The following is a 16,822-nucleotide window of genomic DNA, read 5'->3' as shown; positions in this document are numbered from 1 at the left end:
AAATGGAAGACAAGATACTAAAGTCCCCGTTGCAAGAGCCATTAGCGTTTACAAAGCCTGAATGCATGGTATTATTACAGCCCTGCTCTCAATCAGCTTCCATGTTCCTCACAATGCAAATTAGGGGATTGTAGTGATTTTAATGTGATTAGTCTAGTAGATTGGAGTTGTCCCACAGTGGGAGTGGACAACAATACAGGAATAAAGTTGCCAGTGTAACAAAAGAAAACAATAAGGAAACTATATCTTTGACGCTTTACCATTATTATTTTGTTTTTATGAGGCTGATATACTTTGGGATATTCCTGTGATGTCTAGAGGACTGACTCCCAGGAGACAGAAAATAATAGGGGGTAAACACAATGCACCGCTGGTGGCATCAACTGGAATGTCATCTCTCCGGCAAAGCTGTAGTGCTTCATGGCACAGGCTATACCCGAATGCTTTGATGGGGAGATAACTCCAGATGGAAGTGATTGCACAAGCATACGTCCTCTGATTTGCCAATGCAACCAACAAGGCATTTTTTTTCCATGGGGTTTATGCCCAATTCCTGTTTGCACCCGGGGGGCAAGGCAGGTTAATAAGGCCAAGAAGGAGGGGAGGCTGTGGGAGGACATAATAACTGGGAGGACTTCACAGCCTCTACCTGGGGGTAAAGGGAGGAGGGCTGAGGATGGAGGGTGTTGTCTTCTTCTTCTGACTATGTGTTAAGTGGCAGGAGAAATTTGGAAAGCTGCTTTGAGGAGGAGCCAGAGGCTGGGCATGGGGTGTTCTGTTCCTCACTCTCCCCTCTTGTAGGAAACCTCTCTACATTCACAGGTAATTGGACTGGGAGGAGGAAGACTGGCCAGGGAAGAAGGCCATTCTGTTGCTCCTCCTCCTGTTGCTTATCTCTTGTCTCCTGACTCTCTTCCAAAGCTACCTCAGCTGTGCCAACGTGGATGTAGAGCATCTTGACAAGTGGCAGCATCTGCTTGGCCTCCCTGTGCACTCCTGGCCACCCCATTAGCTGCTCACCATCCCTGGCCATTGGGACCTCTTCTGATGGCTGTGGCCTCCGCTGCCCCAGGGAGCACCTTCTCTAAGCAGCTCCTTTTCTCTCTCCTGGTGAGTAACAGCCAAAGGATTAGGGAAACAGGCAAGCTAGCACCTGCTTCCTCCTGCCAGCAAGGGCTTGAAATTGAGTCTTGGTAGGAAGGGAAGGCAGGGGGGATAGACAGAGGAAAAGAGAAGCTGGTGAGAGAACAGATTAGAGAAGAGCTGAGGGGCTCTTCCAGGATGGGAAGATGAGCTTCATCTCCAAGCTCCAGTGCCTGGGTAGAAGTGTCTTTCAAGGGAATCCCTCATTTAGTTTTTTTTTTTTCCCTGTGGTGTTTTCTTCTAGGGAGTGGTGAAGTAAGGTTTTGGAATTTGGCCCAGAAGTTTCTGAGATTTACTTTAGATACTAGGTATCTACAAAACACATGCATTTGACATGCTATTCCACAGAGCAGCAAAAAGAGAAAAGGATTCTGGGTATAGGTCTGAATTACTCAAGATGTTCTTAGTTCACTCATGAAGCCTTTAGAAATGGGTAGAAGGATCCATGTGAGGCCGCAGTTCAACTCAACAAGAGGAAGGGGACAGTCAATGGAATTGCTATGATGATGCCTTCCACTTGGGTTGTAGCCACTTTTAATTGTTTATAGGATGCTATATTTGCCTTTGATGGGGAAAGTTTCTCAAATCTCCCTCCAGAAATTCTGCATTATGACTCCTGGTTTTTAATTTAATGTTTTATTTTATCAAATATACTTTAGCTGTAAATTATACTTTCAGAATTTGAGGTTTTCACAAATATTTTCCATATGAATAATTTTTAGTGCAGGGTTGACAGTCTACCTCTCATCCTGTGACTATCTATAAAGAGCACACAGAAACTGCCAGAGTCAGCATTGGTTAAGTAAAACATGGTTAAACCCAGCTTCTTCTTGCTTTTTGTTCTGGTCCCTACCTAGCCCTATATCCCTTGATTCATCCTTTGCTTTTTCATCCTTGAATCCTATACTGACTGGAAAGGTCACAACTCCTTCCAAGTCATTTAGACCCCAATTTAACTTGGAGGCAGAGGAACTACTTTAGATGTTCTGGAAACTTCCTTTGTTTCTGTCTATAGAAGGTATATTCCTGAGGTGGGGGTCTTAAGAGAGGGAGGAACTAAAATGAGGATAGGTTTGAAAATGTAGATATATCCTATAAAATATAAGTATACACACATATATATATATATACATACATAGGTATATGCATATATAAATGTATATTATATGCATGTATTTCTAATTATGATGGGCTCTTCCCATACTATACATGTAGACAATTATCTACCTAAACTTTATCCCCAGACCTGAGGCACAGTCTAGTGCAATTCTTAGTATTAGGGATGATGATACTTCTAAAAAGCCAAATGAATAAGAATGTCTCTTGTTTTCATAAGTGGTTATTTAAATTACAGCTGTATGCAGATGTGACCTATTAGATGGCAGCTTGACACATTATATGCCTAACAAATTTACAACCTGTGTTAAGCCGCTATGGTACATCTAGTAGACTTAAGTTAAACTAGAAGGCTACAGCATCCTTATAATGAACATTAACCATTTTGTTCATCCTTACACAAATATCACGTCTGTAACTTTAGAACTTGGTCTTTGAGAAAAACTGATCACAAATTGATCTGTGAGATTCTGGGAAATACAGCAGTGATATTTTTTCTTTTCATTTTAAAATCAGCATGGAATTATTTTAATAAGCGGAAAAGAGAACAAATAAAGTGTCACAAAGAAATAAAAATATTTTGAATTTATAGAATTCTTCAAGCTCATAACTTTAGTGTCCCTAGATTTTTATAACAATAGCTGTGCCTTGAATATAATTAAAATTCAGAGAATTCTGTTAGCTTAAAACATTTAGCTAAGTGATTTGAAGATAGTTTTTGAAAGCTTTTATTTTCTTTTCCAAGACAGTCTGAAAAGTGATTTAATGACAGTGGGTTGCTTCTGAGTATTATTTTTATGAGCCTCAAAAAATGCTCCAAATATTTTTCACTTCATCAACAATAAGCTCAAGTAGTAATAATAAAGAAAAATAAAGGTTGGAAAGATAGTACATCAATGCTTATAGAATTCTAGAATTCAGTACTTTTTCAGTGTAAAGATCTGTGAGATTTGTGGACAGCCTTGGAGACAAAAACTCTATAAGTTCAATGGATCATAACACATTGTGTTGCAATTAGATAATAATGTTGTGTCCTAAAATTTTTATTTGTTTCTAAACTTGATAGTAATTTTATCAACCAGACAAAATTGCAATGTAAAAACAAAAAAAGTGACCAAATGTGATATTTGAATTTGTTATTTGTTTGTTTGTTTGTTTTTCTTGAGGTTTTGGTATTGTTTTGTGATGCCTGTCAAAAAGTTTCTCTTCAAGTTCCCTCTCATCTTAAGGCCGAAACACCTGTAGGCAAAGGTGAGGATCTGTCCTGGGGATTGGATAGTTGTAACTTACTGCAATTAGTGTTTGGCTGCTCTTTGAAACTTTGGGATGAAAGTTATGTAATTGCTACTCAGCATTAAAGCTTACCATAGACTGGAAAGTAGCTCCTTTTCAGTCACGGTGGATGAAGGTAGTCAAACCATCAAATCTGGTTGTGTATCTTTCTTGCTGGAAAAATTAGAAGACATCAGAGAATGAAGAAACTTCTCTTTACTTCAGACAAAGCCAAGCATCCAAACCTGAAGCTAATCTTAAATCATGTCAGCCTTTCACCTGCCAGAATCTTAGTGTCAGCTCTCTTGGCTGCTGAATCATGAAACAAATCTCAAACTTGAAATGCTCCTTATAAACTCTGCACTTATGGCTGGTAGTAATGAATAAGTATTTATTGGGAATGTATATGGTCTCTTTCACAGGATATCTTGTGAAAGTCAAATACAATTTTAGTGGATTTTTACTACCACAGCCATCAATATGCATTAAGCAATGAGTTTATCAAACCTCAAAAAGGGTTTATGTAAAGATTATTTGCATTATTAATGAGAAACATTGCACAAGAACAGACTAGGTTTCTCACCTGTTGCAACATAACTTTTATCTTATTGCCAAAGAAAATTTAACTTAATCTCAAAATCTATTGACACCATCATACAATAAATGCTGTTTAAAACTATATAAGTCTACAATGTGCTATGAAACAGAAATTTATTTATAGCATATATGTATAATTTATATATGGTATATGTGTAATTTATGTATACCTACATAAATTATATAGTATAAATAAATTTCTATGTTATAGTACATTATATCATTTATACATATGCATGTATATACATGTTTATGTATTTGATCTATAAACATAAATACATACATACTTGTATACCTTCAGATAGCTCTTGGTTTATGATGGAGTCACCACATTCTCTTAAATCCATTGTGAGTTAAATGTAGGGGGAAAATGCATCCAGCATACCTAATCCACCAAGCATTGTATCTTAGCAACAGGGTCCACTGTACAGTTTCAAACCATAGTCCCTTACTCTCTCCTCATTTGAAGATCACTGGGAGTGGCTCCCAACCCTGGCCAGCATCATGAGGGAGGGTTTTACCACATATCCTTCCTTGAGAAGAGGTCAGTATTAAGGCCCTAGGATCAAAGTCAGTTGGTAGCACATGTGCATCACTTTCACACTGTCATGAAGCTCAACCACTGCAAGTCAAGGACAGACCTGTGCGAGATAGGGAAAGTAGAAGTATACCAAAGCCAATAAAGCTGCAGCATGCTTTATTTCTTAAATCAACTCATGATTAAAGTCATGGGAGAGGCAGGAATGTAGTTCAGTTTGGTAGAGGCTTGACTTTTCTGGATGAGGTGCTGTGTTGTATCTTCAGTATTGTCAAAAAGGAAGGAAGGGAGGGAAGGAAGGGAGGGAGGGGAGGAGGAAGGGAAGGAAGGGAGGGAGGAAGGGAAGGAGAGAGAAAGGGAGAAGTACCAAAATTCCACTAGTTTAATTTTCACAGCCCCTGTGTTTTAGAAGAGCAGGTGTTCCGTGCCCCACCCTTCTGCTCCTGCCATGGTAACTGGCAGCTGTCATTCCGGTAAGACTTGCTCCCTTCTGGTTCGACCTGACATTGCTGTGTAATGTCTTCACTGCAGTGAATCTGGAGGAGTGCCTCAAATCTCCCAGCCTGATCCTGTCCAGTGACCCAGCCTTCAGAATTCTAGAAGATGGCACAATTTTGACAACCGGTGACCTGCTTTTGTCTTCTGAACAGAAGAGGTTCTCCATCTTCCTCTCAGACAGTCAGAGGACGAAGCAAAAACAAATAGAAATTGTACTGTCAGCAAGAGAAGCAAAGGTAAAGAGGTTAGGGCAGGAGGTCCTTATAGGGCCCCCACTGCTTCTGCAAGTCTAAAGTCATCCTTGAGTAATTCCTTCGTCTTTTGCACTCAACGTTCTCATAACCAAGGACCAGACTGGTAAAGAGAGTGGCATATTCACTATTTACACAGTTAGTATTGATGAAGAAGACCATGGCCAGTGAGCAGAGTGGGGATATCAATGATTTCCGGTAAAATGTGAGGTGTGGCAGGAAGAGCAGCAAACCTGAAGAACAAGAACAAGCCTGGGGCAGGTCTCAGAGAACAATGAAGTAGGCCAAGAAGTGCCACTCCACCCTGTGGCATCCTTCCAAGGGGGCTCGTGGCACTCATCAATGGGACCTGTTCACATAGTAGAAAACTCTATAGGGACCCTATCTTTAGAGTGATTGTGTGGCCCAGCCAAGAAGGGTATGTGCCTCTTGTATTTAAGGCAGAAGAAGATTGTTACACCACATCTATGTTAACTAAACTCAGCGTAATGACTCAGTCTCATAAAACTACTGATTTAATTTATGAACATATTTCTGAACCAAACTTCTTTTGTTTGCAAAGACCACTCGTTTTTGAATTTAAAATATGCTTCATGCTTATCATTGCTCTTTTTATCCAAATTGCATGGAAAGCTGCTAGAATAAATGCTTCTCACATTTTTTTTTTTTTTTTTGTGGAGGTACGTAAATACTAATAGACAGAGTTTCCATGGATTTCACCTGTACCATTCTTCATGAAATGCGAGAACCAGAGGAAGTCTATAGCTTCTCAGAGGTGTTTATATCAATAACCAACAACCAAATTCTGATTGCTAAATAATTACATTAGAAAACAGATAGAACTAGGGAGTATGATGTGGTATGAAGTCAGTGTGTGTGTGTGTGTGTGTTTGCTGGAAAAACACAATACAAATTCTTTAGAGATTATCTGATATTGTCATGTATCATCCCTACTTATTTTCTCCATCTTGCAGTACATGGACAAACCACAGTTTTAATAATGCAAAGTAAAGCTGTATTTCATTGCTCATCAAATGTAGGTTTTTAGGAAGAGACATACCGAAGACTCGGTGCACATTCGCAGCAAGAGAAGATGGGCTCCTATTCCATGTTCCCTGATGGAGAACTCATTAGGCCCATTTCCACTACATGTTCAGCAGGTATATCTCATGTTTATTAAAATGTTGTATGTGTTGAATATTTTGTTTGTTTATTTCACATCCCAACTGCAGTTTCCCCTCCCTCCTCTCCTCCCAGTCTTCCCCCTTCTGAACTCCTTTCTGTTCCCCTCCAGCCACTCCTCCATTTCTGTTGAGGAGAGGGCAAGTCTCCCACGGATGCCAACCAAACAAGACATACCAAGTTGCAGTAGTACTAAGCACCTCCCCTTGTATTAAGACTGGGCAAGGCAACCCAGTATGAGGAGTAGGGCTCTAAAACCCAGCAAGAGTATCAGAGACAGGCCCTGATCCCACTGTAAGGGATCTCACAAAAAGACAAGCTACACAACTAAGGTGAAACTTCAATGGTTGGAGATGCAGCTCAGTGGTAGTATGTTTTCCAAGCATGCACGGGGTCCTAAGTTATATCCCCAATTCCCGGTAAAGTACATAAGTAAATAGTGTATAATATATTGAATGATGAATTTAAGTTTTCAATAGTATTGGCATCATCTATTCATCACAACAAGGAACATATAATGACTTCATAGAGTTTTTTTTTTCATCCAAATACTTGTTTTTTTTTTTTTTTAAAAGCGTTTTTTAAATATTGCATTTATTTATTTGGGATAGGGGGCATGCATGCACCATAGAAACACATGTGTATCAGATGCCTTGAAGCAGTTGGTTCTCTCCTTCTACCATGTGGAAGGTTTGAACTCAGGTGGTTAGCCTTAGTGGCAAACATCTGCACCCTTGAGTCATCTCTCCAACCCTATGCTAGTTTTCCAAGCCCTCATCTGCAGATGTCTACAAATTTTGCATCACTCAACCTTGGCTTAAATGAATACTCATCCCCTAAAAATTGGCCACTTTTTGGTTTAGTGAGTGAACTGCCTTGCTGCCACACAGCTGGAATAAAAGCAGAGGGCAGCTGTGGGACAATCTGTAGAATTAATTATGCAGAAAGTTGTATTACTATACCTGTGATCATACAGTTTTCAGTGCTAAAGGATTTGAAAGCACAGGAAGGTTTCCTGCACTGTGTGTAGGAACAGAACAGAGCAGTGAAGGCACACTGCTCCACGGGCTCAAGAACTCCATGGATAGTAAACCGCTGGGGATCAAGTAAGGGCCAGAGTCTGTGGCTTCAGGCACAGAAGAATTGAGGTAAGAGTTTGAAACAAAGGGGAGATGTTGGGCAAAGGAAGAAAGCAAAGAGAGAAAGTGATTAAAAATACACATTCTCAAGAGGCTAGATTAAGATATTGATCAAGATGTATCTGTTCTTTCTCCAAATTGTTGCTTCTTTTTGTAGATTCAATCTGATGCTGCTCAGAATTATACCATCTTTTACTCCATCAGTGGACCAGGAGTGGACAAAGAGCCTTTCAATTTGTTCTACATAGAGAAAGACACTGGGGACATCTATTGTACCCGAAGCATTGACCGTGAGCAGTATGACCAATTTTTGGTAAGATTGCTGAAATATTTATTTAACACTAGGTGTTTATTATTCATGTATAAATAATTTAAATATTATTTTTTAAAAAATACTAAGTGTCTAATAATTTATTTAATATGTAGACTATTATTAGTATTCAATATGAACTTCAAAGTTCCATTGGTGCTAGGCTGAAAAAATGAGAGGTATAATAAGGGAAGCAAATGGGTAGAGGATGGGAGGATGTGTCAAAATACAAGGACAATTTCAAGCATAGATGTTTATCTATAAGCTCTAGAGAAGCAAGACAGATTTTCCTCAGGTTCAAAGTTCCCTGTAATAAAATACTGCAATTATTGTCACCTATGCTTTTATGTTATAAAACACATGAGAGCTTAAAAAAAAAAAAACAGATAAGTAAAACTGGTACTTGGGTGAATGCCCAGGAAATCTGAGCTAATTGTTTTGAGCTGGGCTCCATCACCCAAGGGATTCTGAATGTATGTATAAGTTGGTAAGGTTTAACCACTTTAGGCCTTGCTCAGTGAGGTGCTACTCCTTCCTCCCCCCATTCCTCAGAAATTTAACCCTTGAATAGCATTTTGTCTTCCTAGGCATCTAGAACTTATTTATCAATCCATCGTATTCTTCTACCTAAAGACAAATCCACACATCTGTTTGCCATTCTCATCATTAACTGACATACAAGAGGCATCCCCACTGGCTTAGGAGGATGATGTTGAAGGGTATTAGTTAAGTTCTGACAATTCCTAACTGTAAGTAAGAGTGGTCAATAACCAAATTATTTGCTGGTGGAATTTATTCAAGAGAAATGTCTATGAAGGAAGTTCAGAGAATTCTTAGCAGCCTTCTGAGACCTGAGTGGGAGTTGGTGGCCACAGAAAGCCACCTGTAGAGGGCTCCCAAGAAGATGCATTTACAACAGAATGACCTATTTGGAGTCAGGCACATTAGACAGGACCTGCCATCCCATCATGGCGGAGGGGAGACCAACAAGAAGATTGTGAATCTCAGGCCAGCCTGGGCTATTGAGTGGAAGTCTACTGAAATAGCAAGAGAAGAGAAAAATAGGATGGGGGAAGGGAAAGGAGAGTTGTGGGGAGGAAGAAGGAAGGAAAGATAAATCAACCACACCCAAGTCTGACCTGAACGTTACTTGACACTTAGAATGTGAAATAGGAAAGTAGAAGGAGGAGTCAAGGGGAGAGGTGCTTGGTAAAGAACTGACGAAGAGGAGGCTGGTGTTTGTCCTGGAATATCACCAAAGAGTTCACTGGGGTAGCACGTGTTTTAAAACCACATAATTTCCACCCCAGATATTTCATAATTGAAGGCAAAGGATGGCTGTTGTGACACTTTCTTTTTTTATTTATTTATTTTATATAACCAAGTCCATTTAAATGAAAACAAACATTTATAGACAGTATTTGGGAATTTGGGCGTTGTTCTTTCCAAACTACTTCCTGCTGGTACGGGGTGCTATCATGGGGGATTCGAAAAAGATTCAGAAATCCTGGCTGTAGTCTGCAAGGCTGCTTTGTCCAGCTGTTTTGAATGTAGGATCACCTGGTACTCTGTTTCAGGCGGTGGTCTGGCGTGCTCAAACCACATTAGTCTGGAAGGAATCCACATCTTTTCATTTTCTGTGGAAACAAAAATAGAAATCCTTTTCCCCAGTAACTTGTCCTTGAACTTAAATTTTGGAGGTTGTGACACTTTCTTTCTAATCCTATGCCTCTTCCAGTTCTCTCGATTCAAAATATTTTGCTTCTAATAATATAAAACTATTTCTTTTTTTTAAAAAAAAATTTATTTATTTAATCCACAATGATGTTTTACCTGTATATGTCTGTGTGAGGGTGTCAGGTCCCCTAGAACTGGAGTTACAGACAATTGAGAGCTGCCATGTCGGGAATTGAACCTGTGTCCTCTGGAAGAGCAGCCAGTGCTCTTAACCACTGTGCCATCTCTCCAGGCCCATAAGTCGTTTCATAAGAGTGTTGATTGCCGCTATAGCAGAGAGAAGCCAAGCATCATTGTCATCTCGTCACCTTTAGTTTTACTAGTGTTGGGAGTGGATTGCAAGCACTGGGCATAGGAGGCCAGCGAGAGCTCTGTTGCAGACCTATGTCTAACCCAGCACGGTTTTCATTTGCAGCCCTGCTTTTGTTGACTCTGGTGATTACACATGGGGTCTTACCTATGTAAAGCTAGGTGTGTATCCCACACCCAGCCCCACCAAAACCACCTTTACCTTTCCATCCACACACAAGTCACCCTTGCTAGAGACAGTGGAACCACTTGCTCCCTTGGCAGCATCTTCCCCAGAAGCAGAGCAGTTACCCACAAGGCACTGTGCCTGAGACATAAGAAGACCCTTGTGCCGGTGTGGTGTGGGGTTTACTTCACTGAACACTCTCTGTAGGAGCTAGTTTTCAACTTTTTGTTTTTCCTTTCTTCTTACTATGCGGCCAGAGTTCCTTTCTTGTTGTATGCTTTGCTAGTTTTACATTTTTTGGGGGGAGATGAATAAAATAATTTGGAGTCAATATTCGAAGTTTGGCTTTTGACCGATTTCACCTGGAGAGCTACCCTGTTTCTCTTATGTTCAGGTCTAAATTGGCATTAAGAAATGGCACTTGTCAAATATAGTTTTTAAAAATCAAATTTACTAAGTGAAATATCACTAGAAGATGTAAACACTATGCAAGCCATAAAATCACTAGAAGCAGGATGGATTAGAAAATTTCTTTGTCAAAGGAAAAGTTTAAATTGGTATGCTCTAAAATTACATATCAATATTTTAAAATAACATTTTAATTATTTTAGCTTACTATAAAAGTCTGCATAAACATATTTGTCCTTTTCTCTCTCTGTTTTCTTTTGTATTTAAAAATTACACAGCATATTCTTTATACTCCCTAACCCTCTCAGGCCCTATCTACCTCCCTCCCCATCCAACTTAATCTTCCTCTGAAAAACAAAATCAAACAAAACACACTAAGCTAAACATAATAAAGATCAAAACAAACAAGCAAACAAGATGAACAAAACCCCCAGCAAGACAAAAGTATCAAAATAAACAAAAACAAGCAAACAAAACAGCCCCCCCCCACACACACACACACAAAAAATGTCCTGTGTTTTGTGTTGGCTAACTGCTTTAGGGCATGGGATCTTCCTGGGAGTGTGGTTTATACACCAAAATGATGCTCCCTTGCGGTGTGTGTGTGTGGGTGGGGGGATGTATTTTCCCTTCTTGGAGGTATCATCTGCAAATAGCTTCTCCATTAGAGCTAGTATTTGTGTCCACTTCCCCTTCCCAGTGCCGGGATTTTCTCTGGCTTGAACCTGTGCAGTCTCTGGGCTTGCTGTCAGAGTGTCTCTGAGATTAGATGTGCTTTATCCCTATTGTGTCTAGAAGACACTGTTTCCTTGGGGTCATCAACCACTTCTGGCTCTTGAATTCTTTTCCAAGAAGTCATTTAAAAAAGATACATTGTATGGCTTGGACAGCTTAAGTATCTATCACTGTTCTTTGTATCTTGGTGAACCAAAACCTCCAGTAATCTGTCATTTTAGGGTTAGGCTGCTAATAGTTATCCTGCCTGCCACGGAGTGTTGTAATGGGTGATACAACACTGACAATATTACACACAAGCAGAATTCTTTACAGACATATACTATACATACTCCAGAATTTTGTACTGGGGGTTTTGATGAAATTTCTTGATTGTCTGCTTTTATTTAACTTATAGAAATGTGATATTTTAAAAATAAATTGCTGTGTTTAAAGTCATTTCATTTACCCAGTAGCTGAGAGTGACAGCTTTGGGACTAACTCAATATTTATTCTCACTATGCTCATGTTCTGTCTTCTGCCCATGCTGTGTTGTTTATCTTGACTTCTGAAGATTTTCCAGGCAGGTCACTCCATTATTGCAGTATAGGGAGTTTTCTGTTTTGTTTTGTTTTTGTCATTAACTTTACCTAATCTTATAGGTATTTGTGACAGAGCATTTTGACAGTTTATCAAATACAAGGAGAGCTTTCTATGTAATTTTTCTTATAAGAAGGGAAATTTCTTTACTATTCCAAATTATTCCACAAAGACAGTAACAAAGATTTCTCTTTGTGGTTGTTGGAGGTTTAAACCTTTGAAAAAAAATCAACAGAACTCTGGCTCTTCCCTTTTCACCTAGAAGTATCCTGTGGAGTGATGCTGATCTTGTTCCTAGATATACAGCTCTGTCCATCATCTTTTTGTGCATGGGGCTGATGGCCTGTTCAGGCTTTCCGTTCTCCCAATTTCTTCCTCAGTATACACTGGTTACTCTCACTGTAAGGCTAGACTTCAACTCCAAATCCTGGGTGAGGCTGTTTGAATGTTCTCAAAGATGGCAGACATTTCAATAAAGGAAAACACAGAAGGGCTGTAGGAGACATATTCCTCCAGAAAAATTGAAAAGGCAATGGCTATAAAAATAACACATCCACTGTACCCTTAATTAAGTTAACTATGACTAATATTATTATCATTCTAATGCTTCAATGCATTATATTGCTTTTATTATAGAATAACAGCTTCTAGTTAGTACAAAAAACCATTACTTCAGTTTTTTAAGTGTTTCTATTAGGACTAATTATGAAAGTATCTATATTTAGTTGCTGTGTTATATAAGCATCAGCAGATTCGCTGACAGATTGGGCCAAGCTTCAGTGTTAGATGCTCTTCTAGTTTCAACCATTTTGTTTGAAACAATTTCAAATGGGATTTGTTTGGGGGATTCTAAACTCATTACTAGTGAAAACTAAAACCAATATAGCATGTGACACAACATCACTGATTCCAAACAAGTGGGTGTAAAAGCATCCTTATATGCAGTCCAGTATCATGGATGAAATGCTATCATTTAAAGCTACAAGTGCTTCCAACATGTAAGAAACATGATCTCCAACAGAAGAGTAAACAGGCAGAAGTCATCATAAGCAATGACAGAGTGGCCGCAGGTAGGGAGATGCTGCCTTTGTGATAAGGTAGAAGAATTAATCCAGGAGGCTCAAGCATAAGGAATACTTTTTCTTTATAAAAGAGGAAAAGAGGAAAAGTGTTTTATATTTTAAATAAATGATTTATCCGTGTTACTGTCTTAAGTGTTGTAGGCTCTCCAGTTTCATGGGTAAAGACATTGGTAATCTAGTAGATAATTTTATGCTTTCATCTAGTCTTACATTTTAAAACCAGCCTTTTGATTATATATATATATATATATATATATATATATATATATCTAACTTATGGGAAGAAGAGAGCAATTGTTGGAAGGCTGAATAGTATAATATTTGAATGTTCTAAATATGGTAATGTGATGATGGTAGTGGTGGTTATGACGATGTTGGTGATGATAATGATGACAGTGGTGATCGTGGTGATGGTGATAATGATGATATGCCATGATAGTTATGGTTGGGATGATGGTTTCTTAGTTATGGTAGTGATGTGAAGATACAGCATAATCAAGGCAACTTATAAAAACTCACTTAATTTGGGGCTTGCTTACAGTTTCAGAAGGTTAGTCCATAATCATCAAAGAACACCCTTTGCCTTACTCCTGGGCTTCCTTTTGCATATGTTTTGTCATGGAAGAACCAGCTGATAGTGTTGTCTTCCTCCCAGGTGTATGGATATGCAACCACTGCTGATGGCTACGCCCCAGACTACCCTCTCCCCTTGCTGTTCAAGGTTGAAGATGACAATGACAATGCCCCATATTTTGAAACCAAACTGACAGTTTTTAGTGTGCCTGAAAATTGCCGAATTGGTAAGTTTTTATTAAAAAAATACCATTTATAATTTATTGTGTGTGTACTTATGTGTGTACACGTATGTGTGCATTAACATGTGCATATGTACGTATGTGTGTGTGCATGTGTGTATATGTGTGTCTGAATGTGTGCATGTACATGTGTCCGTGTGTTGTGTGTGCATGAGGCTGTCAAGGATGTGTTCCCTCTTTACACAGTGGGTCTTGAACTGATTGCCAGGCTCAGCAACAAGCCCCTTTACCCTCCATTCCATCTTGGGGGCTTGGGATTTTACAATGGTATAATAAAAAGATACTTGTACTTCAAAATATTGCAAGGTAAATTTTTTTTTTGCCAGAAAGTAGAGGTCAGTGATATCTGTATACTCAAGACCAATCAGGACTTCATAAGGCCAGCCTTGGCTACATAGAGAGACACTGTGTCAATAAACACATTTTTTTTTGGTACATTGGATTATACTTATCTTCTGTTGGTTTTCATATTAAGGGTTACATTGGTCTGAGCAAATTTTCTTAAATTTAATCTTATATTTGAAGTAAGTTCATACCTTTCCCTTTTTGATATTGTGACCACAATCCTGGTAGTCTTTATTTGACTCAGTTCTCCCTAAGTTCAGTTGTCAGACTCAGTTCTCCCTAAGTTCAGTTGTCAGTTGTCAGTGTTTGGCAGTTTGATATAATAGAAATATTATATAATAGAGAGAATTGCTGGGTTATTATACAGCTGGTAGCTTTCTAGAAGAAGGGATCTGGGTGAGAATTCAGAGAGACTATATGAAGCCAAGATTGTGCCCTAGGCCTCTGAAAATGGCCCGATGTTTAAAACACTTAAGAAGTGTTGTTAGTTACAGCCCTCTGCATTCTGCTGCTGGGTCATGTGCAGATATGATACTTCCTTCTCAGAAGTGACTGTAAAAGTGTAATGTCCAGTCTGTGACTATCCTCTAAACAACAGATCACTGCATTGCATTTAATTCTTTCCTTTATCAACAACTGCATGCATCTAAGAATAATTCAGCACATTAACATGTACAGTCTTTGCTTTAAAAGACATTATACTAAGTTGTGCTACATGAGAGAAGCTGCTATTTAAAAAATAGTCCATGAACTATGTTAACTGCCAATTGTTGACTGGAGAAAGAATTTGAGAGACATTGTTACCAAAGATCTTATTTTCTTGTGTGTAAAATACAAGCCATGATTTTCACAATACTCACTTACCTAAAGTTCCAATAAGAGGTGTTTGGGGGATTTTACAAGAACGTTTGTATAATATTCAGATTATATGTAAACATCACTGGTGTGGTGTGTGTGTATGTTGACAATATATTGCAATGGTGCCTATATTTTTTGTTTATAGTTCAATTATATTATGATTTAAAAATTTGACAATACTGGCTTTTTCTAAACAGGAACTTCAGTGGGACAAGTGACTGCCATAGACAACGATGAGCCAGGAACCCTACACACTCGTCTGAAATACAAAATCCTTCAACAAATCCCAGATCACCCGAGGCACTTCTCCATACATCCAGACACGGGTGTGATCACTACCACCTCCCCTTTACTGGACAGAGAGGTAATGGGCCAGTGCATTAATTCAGCAGTCACTATGTTTAAGCTGGTAATTACTGGGAGGATGATTACAGTGCATCCAATGTGCTTAGTACCTAAGCCTTCTTCCCAGGCTATGCCCAGGCATTCTCTGGAGACTTTTGCCTCTGCAGAGATGCTGAGATAGTACGAGGTGAAGACAGGTCTGACTTGCTCTCCTTGTGCTGATCTGAGGTCCTGATAACATTGCTCTAATTTATTTCATTTCTGATTTTGAGAAGTAATTTCATTATAATGTATGCCATTTAAAAAATGAACAAAATGTTTTATTAAAGCAGTTTTAGAGTCACTGGTAAACAGAGCAGCAAGACAGTGGATTTCCATTTGCTTCTATCCCAATGCTACACAGGTTCATTCCTACAGGTCTATTGTCTATTGATGTTTCTCTCTCTGTAACTCCTGGAATCACTGATATATGTAAACACATATCATTTATATCTATGTCTATGCATACATATATAGAGGTGGGGGAAGGATTGGGAGATGGATTCTTCATAGTTTCACCTTTTTTCAGAATGTCACAGTCTAAGCCATACAACATGAAGCTTTTCAGACCTGGCTGCCTTCTAGTAATCTGCATTTCTCCTGTGTCTTTTCATGGCTCAATAGCTCATCACTTTATAGTACACACTACCCTTACGTTGTCTGAACATGCCTGTCTATTTACTCATTTATCAGCTAAAGAGTATCTGGGTTTTGCTTAAGTTTTGTCAATTATGAATGGAAAAGTTAAATTGTTAAAAGTTAAATTGGCTTCTGGATAGGTGGTTCCTTTTCTTTTGTGAGAAAATAGCTGGCAGGAGAAACTCGAGGAAGGATGGTTTGGTTTGTGCTCAGCTTTGAGAGTACAGTTGACCACAGCATGAAGACATGGTGTGAGGTCGCCGGTCACATTCCTAGTCAGGAACCACAGGCTGCTGCAGCCATCTATGTCCTTTTCCCCTGACATTAGTCTGGGATCTTAGGTACAGCGCGGTGCGTCCCTTAGCATACAGGATGGCATCTTCTTCCTCAGCCACACATCGGGACACATCCTTTCAGGCATACTCAAGGGTGTGTCTCCAGGTGATTCTAAATCTAGGCAAAGTGACAATTGAAATTAGCTGTACTATTTGCTCAATTTCTTGTTTGGTATTTGTATATACAGTGTTTTTATTAGATAGTATTCAGGGATGGACATGCAATTATGTGAACAGAGACATATAAAAGGTTTAAAGCATATTTATAATACAATCACAGCACAAAGACTATTACAATAACGGTAAGGGGAAATAGATATGTTTCCCAATAAACTCCCTTTCTCTTCCTCCCTCCTTCCTTCCCTTCCTTCCCTCCCTCCTCTC

The 16,822-nt window shown here is 39.0% G+C and overlaps 1 protein-coding gene across 1 annotated transcript in view; it reads left to right on the top strand.

Annotated features, from left to right (window-relative positions):
* Nucleotides 1–845: 845 nt before the first annotated feature.
* Nucleotides 846–16,822, top strand: part of Dsc1 (desmocollin 1) — a 28,260-nt gene continuing 12,283 nt past the window's right edge. The window contains exons 1-7 of the mRNA XM_051202023.1: nt 846–1,110; nt 3,426–3,510; nt 5,198–5,400; nt 6,456–6,575; nt 7,894–8,049; nt 13,718–13,862; nt 15,278–15,444. Of these exons, the coding sequence (XP_051057980.1) occupies nt 1,048–1,110; nt 3,426–3,510; nt 5,198–5,400; nt 6,456–6,575; nt 7,894–8,049; nt 13,718–13,862; nt 15,278–15,444 (939 nt within the window). The 5' untranslated portion in view covers nt 846–1,047. The remainder of the gene's footprint in view (nt 1,111–3,425; nt 3,511–5,197; nt 5,401–6,455; nt 6,576–7,893; nt 8,050–13,717; nt 13,863–15,277; nt 15,445–16,822) is intronic.

The sequence above is a fragment of the Phodopus roborovskii genome, unplaced genomic scaffold (assembly GCF_943737965.1).
Source record: "Phodopus roborovskii unplaced genomic scaffold, PHOROB, whole genome shotgun sequence".
Lineage (NCBI taxonomy): Eukaryota > Metazoa > Chordata > Mammalia > Rodentia > Cricetidae > Phodopus > Phodopus roborovskii.
Note: the sequence above shows the minus strand (reverse complement) of the source record. Positions and strands in the feature narration are given on the sequence as shown.